General features: G+C 45.3%; 1 protein-coding gene across 1 annotated transcript in view; it reads right to left on the reverse strand.

Annotated features, from left to right (window-relative positions):
* The window catches only part of arhgef2b (rho/rac guanine nucleotide exchange factor (GEF) 2b), a 36,364-nt gene extending 21,049 nt beyond the window's left edge, over nucleotides 1–15,315 (reverse strand). The window contains exon 1 of the mRNA XM_026185688.2: nucleotides 15,110–15,315. Coding sequence (XP_026041473.1) covers nucleotides 15,110–15,166 — 57 coding nt within the window. The 5' untranslated portion in view covers nucleotides 15,167–15,315. The remainder of the gene's footprint in view (nucleotides 1–15,109) is intronic.
* Nucleotides 15,316–16,962: the final 1,647 nt, after the last annotated feature.

The following is a 16,962-nucleotide window of genomic DNA, read 5'->3' on the forward strand; positions in this document are numbered from 1 at the left end:
TGGCAGGAAGTTGCTGACAAATCAAACTCGTAGGTAATTTAATAATAATAATAATAATGGATTGGGTTTATATAGCACTTTCCAAGGCACCCAAAGCGCTTTACGATACCACTATTCATTCACTCCCACATTCACACACTGGTGGAGGCAGCTACGGTTGTAGCCAGGCTGCCATATCGCGCCATCGGCCCCTCTGGCCAACACCAGTAGGCGGTAGGGTAGATCTATCATATGACACTACATTGTCCAATATTATATTACATTATATTATATTATAATATGTTATATTATATCCCCTTTCACATTAGAGCCACAACAGGACCCACAAGAACATGGGAACAAGTAAAAGTGGAATACAGGAGTATTCTACAGAATGGTAATATTTATCTCTTAGATTGCTTTTCGTCTCTTGGCAAGGTAATACTGGCCTGTAATACTCTGTTAGTTTGTTCATAACAGCAACCAAGAAAAGGGCAGAGCAAAAAAAAGACAGGTGGTGGTCCTGCACCCCCTCGTCAACAAGTTGGTTAAGTAAAGTCGCGCTGAGCTAAAGGATCCTGTCTGTCCCGCAATATACGCTGGATTCTGAGGACTCTCCTTATCAATCTTGCACCTTCCGCAATGGGCTGCTCGCGTATACGGACAGGACATGGCTGCGACAGGCTTCCCAAATCCACCTTCGCTTTTATAGCCGTGGTCTCTCATCTTGATTACACGAAGTAATTTACAATTACTACTCTGAAATATGACTTACATCTGTAATAATCACATACATGTAATAGAATGTTAATAGTTCATTTCCCTTTTTTAGGAAATGACGTGTATGTATCTGTGTGACATCAATAAAAGGATCAAGTGCTGCATTATCTTTAGTTACATTGATAATATTTATTTATGGTGAAACAGTGGAAAAATATCGCTGTTGCTTTCGTATGAATGACGCGGACATACCTGCGTGGCCGCGATCTAATCCTGTTTACATAAAGTAAGCCTGCTCCCGAGCAGGTTTACGCTTACGGCTCTGTTGCTATGACAGCAAGTCCCGGATGAGCTTCGGGGAACCGAACGATCCAGGATCACGCGAAATCGTCAACAATCTAATCCAGCTAACTTACTTAGCGAGGTACGACGAACAGGCCCCAGGTCTGGCCTGGATCTGGGATCAAGCCGGCACTGCTGACTGACTTCTGGAATGAAGTCATCCAGATGTGGGCCAGGGCTGGCGTAGATGGCACTGTCTATGTTATGTCATGCCATATCTGGCTCGATTGTGGTTTGGTTTATGTGGCCCAGGCTCATAGAAAGCAGGTCTTCCTTGGATCCAGCATCAAGCTGGCACTTCTGACTGACCGGTGTCATGGCAGAGTGTATGTAAACCAGATGTGGGCCAGGTCTGGCAATGATGGCACTGTTTATGTTCCTATTTTCCTATTTTAGTTAGAAGACCCAAATGCCATGTTGCAATACTATACTATTATGGTAGCCAACGTTTCAAATACAGGTTTCACAGGTTTGTGTCAAACCGTGCTCTTTATCCAAAACATAGTGAGGGTTTACTCATGTTTACCACTGAGTGGCTGTAGCTCAGGAGGTAGAGCAGCCTGCTGATTGGAAGGTTAGTGGTTCGATCCCTGGCTTCTCCAGTCTGCATGTCAAGAGTGTGAATGTGTATGAATGTAGTTAGGAAGCACTCAGTTTAGAGAAAGTGGGTGAATGTGGCATGCTGTATAGAGCACTTTCAGTAATCCGGAATAGTGAAAAGTGTTATATAAGATCAGTCGATTCACTGTCTGAACAGAGTTTTGTCATGTTACTTTTGCACTATTATGCACATGTTGTTATTACATGGCTTGATTAAGGTACACATTAGGCTGACATCTGGGGCCACGGCTGAAACTGTGTGTTTGCAACTGGCCTTGTGCTGGCCCATGTGTGGGCCACCCCTGGCAAACCAGATCTGGGCCACACATGGGTGGTAATGCGTGAGCAGCAGACGATCAGTTGGAGGTCTGGATCATCTCCCAGGTCCTCTCTCGTGTCTTTATTGGGTTTTTTTACTCCTGTTACGGACGTGATACTGTTCAGCTACTAGGGTCACACTGCTGAAATATGCTGAGTTTTCAGATACCAGCTCTTTGGAATTCACTGTTTTGGTGCAAAAATACTAAAAAAATTTTTTATTTCCAACCGTGTTATCTTTAACATTTTTCATAGGTTCAGTAAAGAAATGTGAACAGGACACTGGTAAGAAAGAGCCTAAAGACACTGGGGTGTCTTATGTGTGGATACAACATTGGTTCATCGTTGATTTATTATCCTTTTTATGTTTGAATGATTCAAAGGTCAGAGCTACGAGGCTAAACAAACACAGTGGTCAGGTACATGGACCAGACTGAAAAAGCAGCCAGTGTCCAAAATAACTTTACTGGAGAACTCCTGCTCGAGTCTGGCTGCTTATGAGCAAAGCATAAAGAACGAGACGTTTGCACAGCATCAAGATATCCATCCTTCCACTGCCCCACTTCGTGTCCGTCACAAACAGCAACACTGTCAGTGGAAATAATCACAGATTTAACTAATGATGGTGATGATTATAGAAACACGGTTAGTTCTTCCTGCTTGACTTTTCTCTGCATGTGATCAGTGTTTCTATTTGAGCTCATGCCTGAAAATAATAACTACTTCCTGTTTCTGACTCTGAACTTCTTCTGGTCAGATATAAATTAAAGGAAAGAAATCATGTGACTAGCAGCCAGCCAATGACAGAGCGCCTGTTTTAAACTGTCTGTAAAGTTAAAGTTTTAAGGTAAACAAACTGCAGCAGCTGTGATGTGAAAACCGTCTCAGCATTGACAAGAAAAGCATCATAGTCACAGAGAAACTGGTGACAGTCACTGATCAGCTGATCAATAAATAAAGAGCTCAGTGATGAAGACGAAGAAAGCGAGCTCTGTGCTGTGGAGTTGGGGGGGGGGGGTGTCATGTGACGGCGGGCAAGTAAGCTGAGGTTAGAGGAGAGACGGGAGAGACAGCAGACTCAGTGAGGACAGAAGAGAAACAGGTAATGCTTCACTGGAGTCTGACCCATGTGACCTCACCGCGTACCAGCCGCAGAGCTGATAACACGCTGGTGAAACGCAGTCTGTGCTGGCCTGACTTAATGCTTCATGTCCTGAGCATTGTGTTTTCCTTTTTCCTATGTAGTGTTTAGTGACTACTCAGTAGTATTTAATTTAGATTGACTTGAGGCATGATTTGATGGCATAGTTCAGGTTTGAGCACAGTTTGAATTGTTTTGGGGTGAACGTTTTGCAAGAAGAGTCAGAGGTTTTGTGAATGTAGCTTGAAAATTGGGTTTTGGACACCAAGGTCAATCACTTCTTTCTGGGGTAAATCGACATGGTAACTAGACATCGTCAGATATGAAATAACCACCTACTGACCAATCACATCTCCAGAAAATAGGATCACAATTGCTAGAAGATCCCTCAGACTTCGACGTGTGAACGGTCTGTGTTTGTGAAGGTTCTCAGTCATCCAGAAAGCTCCTTAGAGCTTTCTTTCCAAGCTCTATGGAGCTTGGAAAGAAAAGCGTCTGGACTTCTTTGAGTTGCTTGAAGATGTTTCACCTCTCATCCGAGAAGCTTCTTCAGTTCTAAGGTCAAATGGTGGGGAGATTTACACATTCACATCCTGGGCCATCTGACCTCAGGAAATCACATGATAGGGTGGGGCCAGGTTTCACAATGAGCTCACCTGAAACCTTGGCTGATTGTGACCCACACCCGCTTTCACACCTTGGCTCACGTGATTAGGTGGAGGATCATCAGGGGGTCCTTTTGTCCCTCTTTGGGAGTAAACTCCCACTGGGTTTAAATCTGGGACTCTCCACCATTTGACCTTAGAACTGAAGAAGCTTCTCGGATGAGAGGTGAAACATCTTCAAGCAACTCAAAGAAGTCCAGATGCTTTTCTTTCCAAGCTCCTTAGGTCTGTGTTTGTGTTTCCCTGATGAGCATCAGTAATAAATACCAAATAAAGATTTTTTTTATGCAACTTTATTTCTTGACAAACACTTTTACAGCAGTGTTGTTCTAAGCACATTAATTGATCCTACAAGAGAACTCCTACACTACACTAACGTCTTTGCTCTGAAACCCTTCAACGAGTCTGCAGCTGACAGAATAAAAACGAAAGCAGCAGGTTACCAAAGTTTTGGTTTAAAATTAGCTAGAAGGGTTTTCACTGATTATTTTATTACAGTAGATTCTTTGCAGGGGGAATACGTTTTAAAACCACTGTGTGAAGCACAAACTGCTCTAGTCATGTGAATTTGCATGAATTAATCTGGTGATTTAGAAAATGTCTACATTTGGTTCTACTTGATTCTAATCTGCTGGCAACACAGAACAAACACCAAGATCAGCTGTTCTTTCCACTTTGATCTGCAACAAGTTGAAACGATTTTCATCATCAGGCTGTGAGAAGCTTTCGTGTTTAAATGGATCCAGTTTCACTACTCTAACTACCTTAGAAGTAAAAAGCACCGCTCTGAGCACGCTCAGTGAAAAATTAGAGAATTACAGAAACTGTGTGTGTGTGTGAGAGAGAGACTGTGTGTGTGTGTGTGTGTGTGTGTGTGTGAGAGAGAGACTGTGTGTGTGTGTGTGTGTGTGTGTGTGTGTGAGAGAGAGACTGTGTGTGTGTGTGTGTGTGTGTGTGTGTGTGTGTGTGTGTGTGTGTGTGTGAGTGTGTGTGAGAGAGACTGTGTGTGTGTGTGTGTGTGTGTGTGTGTGTGTGTGTGTGAGAGAGAGACAGTGTGAGTGTGAGAGAGAGAGAGAGAGAGAGAGGTAGAGAGAGAGAGACAGTGTGTGTGTGTGTGTGTGTGTGTGTGTGTGAGAGAGAGGGAGAGAGACAGTGTGTGTGTGTGTGTGTGTGAGAGAGAGACAGTGTGTGTGTGTGTGTGAGTGAGAGAGAGACAGTGTGTGTGTGTGTGTGAGTGAGAGAGAGACAGTGTGTGTGTGTGTGTGAGTGAGAGAGAGAGACTGTGTGTGTGTGTGTGTGAGTGAGAGAGAGAGACTGTGTGTGTGTGTGTGTGTGTGTGTGTGTGAGAGAGAGACAGTGTGTGTGTGTGTGAGAGAGAGACAGTGTGTGTGTGTGTGTGTGTGTGTGTGTGTGTGTGTGTGTGTGTGTGTGTGTGTGTGTGTGTGTGAGAGAGAGACAGTGTGTGTGTGTGTGTGTGTGTGTGTGTGTGTGTGTGTGTGTGTGTGTGTGTGTGTGTGTGTGAGAGAGACAGTGTGAGTGTGAGAGAGAGAGAGAGAGACAGTGTGTGTGTGTGTGTGAGTGAGAGAGAGAGACTGTGTGTGTGTGTGTGTGTGTGTGTGTGTGTGTGAGTGAGAGAGAGACAGTGTGTGTGTGTGTGTGTGTGTGTGTGAGAGAGAGAGACTGTGTGTGTGTGTGTGTGTGTGAGTGAGAGAGAGACAGTGTGTGTGTGTGTGTGTGTGTGTGTGTGTGTGTGTGTGTGTGTGTGTGTGTGAGTGAGAGAGAGACAGTGTGTGTGTGTGTGTGTGTGTGTGTGTGTGTGTGTGTGTGTGTGTGAGTGAGAGAGAGACAGTGTGTGTGTGTGTGTGAGTGAGAGAGAGACAGTGTGTGTGTGTGTGAGTGAGAGAGAGACAGTGTGTGTGTGTGTGTGTGTGTGTGTGTGTGTGTGTGTGAGTGAGAGAGAGACAGTGTGTGTGTGTGTGTGTGTGTGTGTGTGTGTGTGTGTGAGTGAGAGAGAGACAGTGTGTGTGTGTGTGTGAGTGAGAGAGAGACAGTGTGTGTGTGTGTGTGTGTGTGTGTGTGTGAGTGAGAGAGAGACAGTGTGTGTGTGTGTGTGTGTGTGTGTGTGTGTGTGTGTGTGAGTGAGAGAGAGACAGTGTGTGTGTGTGTGTGTGTGTGTGAGAGAGAGAGACTGTGTGTGTGTGTGTGTGTGTGTGTGTGTGAGAGAGAGACTGTGTGTGTGTGTGAGTGAGAGAGAGAGACTGTGTGTGTGTGTGAGAGAGAGAGAGACTGTGTGTGTGTGTGAGAGAGAGAGACAGTGTGCGTGTGTGTGTGTGTGAGAGAGAGAGACAGTGTGTGTGTGTGTGAGAGAGAGAGACAGTGTGTGTGTGTGTGTGTGTGAGAGAGAGAGACTGTGTGTGTGTGTGAGAGAGCGAGAGAGAGTGTGAGAGACTTTTCACACAACTTTATTTACACCACATTAAAAAGAAAAAACAAACAACACCAAAAAGTAACACAAAAATGCTAAAAAACTCAGTTCATTTTGACTCCCTGATTCCAACCAGAGAGCGGAAATTCAGCACCTTAACACAGCATAAATAAAGCTGCTTCTTCACACAAGAGCTGAAACTATCCGCACTGGTGTTCCCAGGGAGAGAAGCATGCCACTCCCCTCAGGCTGCTCCTCAAAGGAAGGACTGACCATCAATGAAGGAAAAACATATTCGCTGTCATCAGCCCATTGATCAGCGAGGACCCAGTCTCCAGCAAAGTCTCTCAGTGATGGCGACAGAGATTGCCAAATTTCCTCCATAATTCTCCCCAGGATTCTGGAGGACTTAATGCCTGTGGCACCACCAAGTGCACCCATTGACATCCTTGTAAGATGACAGAGTTTGATAATGCCAGCCTCCACAAACAAGAACATAGTGCCAGGAAGTCATTAAAAAACAGTGGCTCCTTAAAAAGCCACATCCCAGGTCTGGGGTTAGGAGTACGTGCAACCTTCAGCGCCCGCCAGGCATTAACCACCGAGCTGTAAAATGGTACAAGCCCAGACAGGTCCACTTAATCCAATTTCAGAAGAAAGAGTTGTTGGTCCAATCCAAGCCGGCCCGCTCTCCTAAGCAACAATTGAGCAGAAGTCATCCAGCTGTGACCACAGCCATACAGCAGCCTCTGTGCCGTCTGTTGTCTAAAGGTTGGAGTTCTGGACAAAACATCTATTAGGCCTTGTCCCCCCTCCGCCACAGGAAGATACAGGCCCACCGCACGAAGCCAATGCTGACCCGACCAGACAAACTTCACCAGAAGCCGCTGCACCTCTTCCAGAAGACCGGGTGGTGACACTAAAACAAGTAACCTGTGCCATAAAGACAAGGCAACTAGATTATTAGCTATTACAACTCTACCCCTGTAGGACAGGTAGGGGAGTAACCGGTTCCATTTAGACAACTCAGCCTCCACCTGTTCCCGCACTCCCTCCCAGTTCTGCTTCACAAAGTCATCACTCCCCAAGTAAACCCCAAGAGTTTCAATGCCCCTTTGACCCCAGCGAAGGTTCCCAGGAAGTTTGAGAATACTCGCCAAATGCCCCACCAAACAGGCCTCACTCTTACCCGAATTAACCCTGGCTGAAGAAGCGTTTTCATACAAAACCAGACATTCCTTTAATTCCTCCACATCCCTTTGATCCTTAATAAAAACATTAACATCATCAGCACATGCTGACACAACAACAGGAGGGCTCTGAGCGAGATCTGGCAAAGAGAAGCCCCTCAACTTGCTCCTCAGTCTACAGAGAAAAGGCTCAATAGCAATGCTATAGAGCTGTCCCGACCCAGAAGACTCCAGAAGTGCTCAAGAAACTCCGATGGTAAACCATCTATTCCTGGAGCTTTGCCTGAAGCCATCTGAGACACCGCCACAAACAGCTCATCCAAGGTTATATCCCTGTTTAAAACATCCTGATCCCCTGGACTCAGCTGAGGAAGCCCCTGCAGAAGGTCCGAAGCAGAGTCCACACCACAGCTATCCGCACTAAACAAGTCCGTGTAAAAGGCCACTGCATGCCTTCTCATCTCAGCCAGATCTGTGGTCACCTTTCCATCCGAAAGATGAAGACACACCATTTGCTTTCTGTGAACCACAGATTTCCCCAAATTAAAGGAAAATGTAGTTGGAGCGTCCATGTCCTGGAGCCTGATGAGACATTCTCCATATGTGTTATCTCTTTTTCTAGCTCCTGCACAGTTGTCATGATATTGACTATCAAATTAAAACCATTTTGCTGACAAAACACACAAATTTCCTACCTCCCACCATTGAACGAAGGAATTAAAATCATCCTTCCTTGATCTCCAGTAATCCCAAAACACCTAAAATTTTCACAGAAAATCTGACCATGCAATAATTTTACATTGAACCGCCAAAAAGGTTTGGATTTACTGGTGGTAGATAGAAACAGCTCCATTAAAACTAAGTGACAGAAGGGAGACGGTAAGGGACGGAAGGGAGACGGGTAAGCGAATTATGCTGTAGGGGACGTCAGACGCTGGAGATTTGGCGGGAAAAAGCAAAGGGTAGCATAGAAATTAAAAAATGCTTTTAAACTTCAAGTATTCCAAATACACTAATCACTTGTCATTTAACTAACCACATTTGTCCAACTATCTCCAACACCCTGGAGGACAACGAGGAGAGTTTAGAGGCTCTCCAAGATTTCATCAACCGGTGCTTCCATGACCTAGTAATGAAGAAGGCCCAGAGTGCGTCTTCCCTGGCCAAAGTTGAGACGCCGCCATCTAAAAGATGTCGCCCGGCAGACTCCCCCGGCACAACATCACCTGCCGGCAAAGACATTGTGGACATCCTGGAGTCAATCGATAGACATATGAAACTTTATATACACCACAAATGAACCCATTTAAAAACGAAATTGATCAATTTCTCGATAATGTAACTCTCCCAAAATTATTAGATACCCAAGCAGTGGCACTGGATTCGCCACTGACGCCAGGTGAACTCCAGTAAGCGCTGGTAAGTATGCCCACTAATAAGACTCCAGGTCCAGACGGCTTTCCAGCAGAATTCTACAAAGAATTCTGGACAATTCTGGCACCAATTTTTCACAGGATGTTGCAGGAAATCAAAGAAAATGGCAGACTTCCACCAAATATGCACTCTGCAAATATTAGTCTCTTACTAAAACCAGGTGAAAACCCTGTATTTCCTTCAAGCTATCGTCCAATATCCCTTATAAATGTAGACCTTAAAATAATCTGCAAAGCTCTCTCAAAGAGATTAGAGAAAATAACCCCCCTTTTAATTCATCCTGACGAAACTGGTTTCATAAAAGGTAGGCACTCATCAACAAATACACGTAGACTACTTAATTTAATAGACTACTCATGTAGTAAAAATATTGAAACCATAATATTCTCTCTTGATGCAGAAAAGGCGTTTGACAGAGTTAACTGGAAATTTTTATTTGCAACTTTACACAAATTTGGTTTCGGAAATTCTTTCATAAACAAATGACCAAACATCCTCCAGCTTCTGTCTCCTGAGGGGCACCAGGCAGGGATTCCCACTCTCCCCTTCACTGTTTGCAATTTTTATTGAATCACTAGCAGCAGCAATTAGATAGGCTACAACAATTAAGGGCCTAAAATGTATGGATGTAGAACATAAAATCAGCCTTTATGCAGATGATGTGTTACTTTTTCGCCAAAACTCACAAACCAATATCTCTGGGGTGATTGCATTGATAAACTCTTTCTCAAAAGTCCAAGATTATTCAATTAACTGGTAAAAATCTACAGTTCTTCCGATTAATTGCTCCTTCCATAATTCTTCATCTACCCGACTGCAATCTGGAAATATTAAATATTTAGGTATTAATGTTTCTCCCAAGCTTGCAGATCTAACTACATGAAACCACATCCCACTTTTAAAGACAGTAGAAGGCGATCTGACTAGATGGAAATGTCTACCCGAACAAACCATCACAAGTCTTGATACAGCCTCTGCCATCACATTTGATCAATCCCTCTGATAGGCTTCATCACCTAGTGGGGGGGGGGTTATGGTTTAGTCCTACCTTTGCTATTGTGGTTGATATGGGGGTAGGGACGGTCTTAGGGCGTTTAGGGATTCCCTAGGGACTTGTATATTTCTAAATTCCTTTGGAAAGATAAACCCCCACGTATCACCTTAAAAACATTACAAAGGACCAAGGATAAAGGAGGACTAGATCTGCCTAACTTCAATCACTACTTTTTAGCCAACAGGCTTCAAGTTCATCTCTAGATGGTTGAAACACACCTTCTTAGATGAACCTTGGATAGATGTAGAACAGGCACTATGTAATAACCTAGAAATTTCAGACCTACCATTTATCAGCTCAAACAACAAACGACATGAATGCTTTAAAAGCATCAATATTAGCTCTTCTCTAACAGCATGGTGGGAGTTTCTAAAAATGACAGAGTCTTCATTAATCCCATGTAAACGTACACCTATCTGGAACAATCCGGACATACCGGTATTACAAAACAATGATATGATCAACTTGCCAGATTGGAGTGGTAAAGGAATTAAATACTTGGAACATACATTGGAAGGAACAGACTTTATTTCGTTTGACAGACTAGTTATACAATATGGCATTAACAAGAAAAGATTTTTGGAATATCAACAAATTAAGTCCATAGTAAAAAAGAAATTTAATCCCAGTGAAGCTGAATTACAAACACCACCAAGTGTGGTACAATTTTTTAATCTAAAATCCCCCAAATTATTCTGTAAAATATACAGAACACTTTCTAAAATAGATGAATCAATATCCCTTCCTATTGCAAAATGGGAAGTGGATTTATCAATCAGCTTAGACCAAAACCTTTGGTCTCAGATTTGCTTAAAAACCTTTCAATGGATCAGAAATCCCAGTTGGCAATTAATACAATACAAAATATTACACAGAGTGCACTATACTGGTCATAGGATGTTCAAGATGAGCTATACGTCTTCCAATAACTGCTCACACTGTCAAGCAAATACACCGGACAATTATGTCCACACTCTTTGGTTCTGTCCACCAGTTCAGAAGTTTTGGCGCGAGATATGTGAAGACTTATCAAAGTGTCTGAAATGTAACATTCCAGCCTCCCCTTTAGTGTGCTTGCTAGGCAACTTGGATGAGGTCGTTACAGAAATAAACACAGCCCACATTGTTTTTACGGCCCTATGGTCCTCACTAACTGGAAAATAAAAATAATCTTAATTCTAACCAATATAAAAACCATCTAATAGAGCACATTAGTCTTGATACAGCCTCTGCCATCACATTTGATCAATCCCTCTGATAGGCTTCATCACCTAGTGGGGGTGGGGGGGGTTATGGTTTAGTCCTACCTTTGCTATTGTGGTTGATATGGGGGTAGGGACGGTCTTAGGGCGTTTAGGGATTCCCTAGGGACGTTTTCCCTGGAAGGCCTAACGCAGGGGTTGTGGCCATGACCTGGTTAGGGGCTCTGGTGGCTCTTAGATGGTGTTTTCCTTGTGGCTACGTACAGCGGAGATGGGGGAGGGTCTATGCTGGCGGAAGTTGGTTACTGGCCTGGTAGCCTGGCTGCCCCTGAGTGGATCCGGGATGGGCGTGGAGGCTTAGGGGTCTGGGGGTGCTCCGCCCCCGGGCCGGGGCTCTGGCCAGGCCTTTGTCCTGGTTGTTGTGTTGCCGGGTCGGTGGGCGGGTGGGTGCATGGGGACCTCTGGTGCATCGGCCCAACTGCAGGGCTCTCTAACTCTCTACGGTTTGCCCCTCTGGGGACAGGGGTACCCGGACCTGGGATATAGAGTATGTTTGGGCAGTGCCGAGTATTTGTTTTTCTGTATATGGGGGTGGGAATGCACGTTTTATGTCTGCGTGTGCCTGTTCATCTGTGTCTATATGTCAGCTTGGGTCTTAGACTTCACCTCTCTGGGAACATCTCAAGCTCTCCGAGGTATGGAGGCCTATCTCCGCTCACCACACTCCCTGCCAGTCGCTGATGCCTTCAGATGTTGGTGTGTTGGTGGTTCTTGGTGTCTGGGGCTGGGCGCTCATGCATGTACCGGCTCACTCCTGGTGGCTGATTGGCGGGGCCTGGCGCCTGTGGCCCGGCTGGGCCCCTTCCGGGGGGTGGGGTACAGCCTGAGGCCTGGTCCTCTCTGGCACAGCTGGCTGCCGGCAGAGCCCGTGGGCACTTATCGGCTACCCCCTCTGGTCTCTGCTCCGTGGCTGCTGGGTGACCTCTCCTTTGGGGCTCTCCTCAGCTCTTCCCAGGAGGGTGACACGGTTGCCCCCCTGGTGGTCCTCCTCGGGTCCTCGTATTCTGGGGCCTCTGGATGTCTGGGGCCTGGATCTCTTCCATACCTGCTTCATGTCCTGGTGGACAGGGCTATGGCTCCCCACACTCCCTAGCAGATCGTTACATGGAGAAACCTTTGGAATACAAACGTACCGATCCACACAGGTATGCACACGGGTGTTCACATTACACAAACTACCTCAAAGCACATTGTGCGCTGCTGATCTTACGTACTGCACAATAACATGTAATATTTAGCATCTACTGTTATCTACTGCTAGCTAGTTTATTGTGATGGTGCTGTTTTTTTATTATGTTGCTCTTTGTTGTTTGCTTTCTCTTCTGTTTTTTTTCTCCATACAGGTGATCCAGGTGTTTTGTTTGTTTTTCTTTTTTTTCTTCCCCCCCTTCTCACCGTCTCTTCTCCCCTCTGTTTTTCTTTCTCTCCCTCTCTTTCTTTCATTCTTTCTCCCTGTCCTATCCCCCAGTCATGTCTGTCCCATCTGTAACAACCGAAAATCAAATCAAATAAATACATAATTATAATAAAGGTCAATCAAATGGACCAATATGGCAAGGCCATGATGATCCAATTGGTAAAGTAAAGCCGCTTGGCATCTTTCTTGGCCTTCAGACAACAATTCTGACGGCTAAAGATCCAAATGGGACAGGCAACAAAAAAAAAAAAGAAATTAGTGATGATCTGAAAAAACAACATGAAAACACTGACAGTTAACAATTCGAGCAGTAAGTGAAACAGACAAATAAAACTCGTGTAATCTGGCTGCACTAACTCTGCCATCATTGACTTTCACCCAGGTATACTGCCTGGGGAAGGATGCTTCATCCTCCATGCCTCAACCAAGTTAATTTTCCGTAGGACATCTGATAAAGATGCGGCTCCGCCCCTGTCCTATCCAAAGTAAAGTCAAGACAACAATTACAGTCCCCACCCAACACAACACAGTCCCCTTGACCCTAAGGTTGGTGCATAGACAACAACAAAAGTAAAAATAAAACCTATTTCAGCTTTCACCATAAGGACTCTCCCCTTTACCATCTCCATGCTGAAAGTAATATTTGCATTAAGAGAAGGAGAAAATAAAATAGCAACTCCTGCACTAAAATTTGTCCCATGGCTACGAAGCTGCTGCCCTCCCCACCACAGACCCCAGTCTATTTCATTTGTACTGTCAGTATGTGTTTCTTGGAGAAAGGCTATATCTAGTGTCTTCTGCTTGATCACCTCAGCTAATAAGGGTCACACCTCACACTCTCACTCAGACACACCAAACTCACCACCATCAAACTCCCAGCATGCAGTGCGAGAGAGAGAGTGTGTGTGTGTGTGTGTGAGAGAGTGTGTGTGAGAGAGACAGTGTGTATGTGTGTGTCTGTGTGTGTGTGACAGCTGCAGTGTTGACTTTATTTTTCATTAACTGTTCAAACTGCGTTTCTGATTAAACTCGTTTTTAATAACCTGTTTCTGCACACGCACAGTCACCTGATCAGGGTCAAAGGTTATTGATTGTGGCTTCTTCCTCCTGTGGTTGGCTGCTGAAATACACTCACAGTTTGAAAATGTCAATTTTTAACATGTGGGTAACCATAGAAACAGGACTCCTTCTTCAGCAAAGTACACACCGGCTCTACTTCCATCCCACAATGCACTGCAGCGCAGTCACATGACCGCACAGCTAATGGTAAGATCAGTGTTCCTCAGTCAGAGCTGAAAGGAGTTTTACAGCTTCCTCCATGCCAGGGGACACTGCGGCGCCCTTTGGGAGATTATGCGATCCCATAATTCATAGCAGCGCACCGTCAGGTCATCATGGAAACGTGGTCGCGTGCTGGCACGAGGGAAACATTCGCTTCCTTCTCTGACATCAGAGTGAAGCATCTGCCTGAGCATAGGTCAAAGTGCAGCTCTGCCCTCATTGTGTAGCGTTAGAGAGAGATCATGTGACGGGGCGGTAATCACATGATCTGGTGTTCATGTGAGGTTATTCTGACTGAGTGAAGCCTCCTCACCTGAGCTCAGGTAATGTCAGCTCACTGATCAACATGACATTTGCTCTGGGCCTCACACCTCCCATCATGTTCTCATCATCATCTGAAGCAGCTGATTGGTCGGTCTGTAGCAATACTTGGTGCAGACAGAGGGTATCGATCAGCGTTGATCAATGAACTAAAACTGATCAGTTTCACTGATGGCAGATCAATGAAGGACTTCAAATAAAGTTTTACGGAGTGTGTGTGAGAGAGAGAGACGGTGTGTGTGTGTGTGTTTTTTTAAGCATTTAAAGGGTTTATCTTCTACTAAACTTTATTAGTGTGTCACCTGTCTCAGTTTCCGTCTTTATTTACGGCTCAGAGGTCAGAGGTCAAATATTCACAGTCAAATATTCACTCCTCCTCCCTGCTTCCTGTCTGACACACACACACACACACACACACACACACACAGCCTCCCCTCCCCCTTCTCGTTTCCTCCTGCAGGACAAAGCGGCCACGCTGCAGCTAACGGACACACAAACTAATACACACCAAAACTCAGTGTGAACACACGCACACAGGCCGAACGCACACGCGCCACGAACGCACACGGACGCTGAACACACACGCGCGCGCGCTCTGAGCAGTTTTCAGTCTGAACGGAAAAAAAAGTCCCGTTTCCGTTTCTCCTCAAACTTTCCTCACGTGTTCAAACACAGCCTCCTGTACACGCTGATCATCGATCGATCGGTGATCAGCGTGTACGACCGATCAGTAGCCGATCAGTGTCTGATCAGCAGGTATCGATGCTGTGATCGATACTCTATAGTAACGGAACAGTCTAAGCGGAAACAAAGCGGAACAGCCGCCTCCCGCCGCTCCCTCAACGATCACTCATCAATAACTCCTGATCGGACGCGCGCAGCCGTCTGCCCCGATCCATCCGCGAGGAGCGGTGTGCACGCGCCCGGAGAGCATTTCTTTCTTTTTTCCGGTGAACTCACCTTCAGGTTAATTTCCTTCATCCTGTCCTGCCTCCTACTCTCCAGCAGCCGGGACATTCCCCTGATCAACCGATCCCTGATCAGCCGATGGTCGATCACCTGCCGATCTCCGATTGATCCAGCTGATTGCTCCGGTCTCTGATCAAAGAAGTGCGGTTCTCGTCCCGGAGCGTCCGCGGTCTGAGCGGAGGGGGCGGGGCTTCTCTCTGACTGACAGCGAAGCTCTGTACTTCTAACTAATCACAGCTCAGCCCGCTGCTGGGACGCTCGACCAATCACAATCCACTCAGGTCTGTGAGCCCAGCCCCCCGCCAGTTGTCAGGGAGCGCTTCTTTTCTCTACCGGGGCGGGTTGACGATAGTGAGGGGGGAGTCAGTCTCTATGACAACGTGTCCACAGCTCACGTGACCCTCATCAGCCACTAGGACAGCCGAGGGCGTCACGTGACTGATGACTTGCGCGGATAAAATAGACCCGCCCGCGCGGGCGCAGGGTGGACAACCATCGCGGTGTGACGTGGAACCCCGGAGGTCAATCCCCGCCCACTGCGCGCGGAGACCGGAGTATATTGGCGTAGACAAGAAACGAACCTCCATCGGACACAAAGAAAAAGCGATCGATGACAGATCAGACCGATCGGAAGCAGCTCCACAACAGTCATGTGATCGATCAGAAGCGGATAGATCACTTCACACAGAGCCAAACGTTTGTCTGCAACTGCCTCCCGGCACAGGCCGCCACACTGTTACCATGACAGCCAGCAATTAACAAACACATTAACCTGAGGATAGTGACGTCATGAAAGCCTACCGCCCCCTCTTGACTGGCCGGAGGAAATACAGCTGATATTTAACCTTTAGTCTTTCAAAGGGAAAAATGGATATTTTGACATCACGGCCAGTAGTGGTTCAACTCCACAATGAGGGCGGGGCCTTTTTGTGCGGGGGTTCTCTCCGGCTTCCTCCCACAGTCCACAGTTAGTGGGGTCTGGTTAGTTAGTGAAACCGGTGGTTACCAGACTAAATTATAAATAGAGGTGGGTTTCAATAATCGATTTTTCTGACTCAAAACGATTTTAGCTTGAATAAAGTGATTTTGATTCAATAAATTCTGAATTGATTTTTAAATATCAATGTATTTTGCCAGAAACGCCAGAATCTCAGGTCAAAGCTCACAAAACTATTAAGATAAGATAAGATAACTCTTTATTGTCATTGCACAGTCATACATAGTACAGTAGTACAATGAAATTGGAAAAACTGTCCTACGTCGGCACTACATATAACACAACACGACACGATATGACACATCACAACGTAACAAACAACACAACACAGTATATTAACTTAGTATAAAAAAGAAGAATAAGTGTATGTGTATTGCACACTGTTATTATTGCACATTAATTATTATTGCACCTTGTTATAAATATAAATATTATTGTTATCGTTTTAAACATTGTTACCTCCCCCTAAAAAGTCCAGGGAGGTATCCAGTCAGGTCAGCTATTTACATTGATCAGGGCTATTCAACAACTAGCAAACCGATAAAACAGCAAATAAAGACAACTCTTTATTGTCATTGCACAGTCATACCTAGTACAATAGCACAACAAAACAGCACAGTAACTTAAATTAAAGTGGATTTTTTTAAGTGCATGAATGGTATGAGCAAATGAATGACGTAATAAATAAAAGAATGAGTATGTTTATTGCACATTACTATTGCTGCGTGCCCTCTGGAGACAGCGAGTGCTGTACAGGTCCTTAACGGAGGGAAGAGGATGTCCAATGATTTTTTGGACCATATTAATAACCCTCTGAAATGCTGTGGTGTAGCTGGAGAACAGCACA

The sequence above is a fragment of the Astatotilapia calliptera genome, chromosome 11 (genome assembly GCF_964374335.1).
Source record: "Astatotilapia calliptera chromosome 11, fAstCal68.1, whole genome shotgun sequence".
Lineage (NCBI taxonomy): Eukaryota > Metazoa > Chordata > Actinopteri > Cichliformes > Cichlidae > Astatotilapia > Astatotilapia calliptera.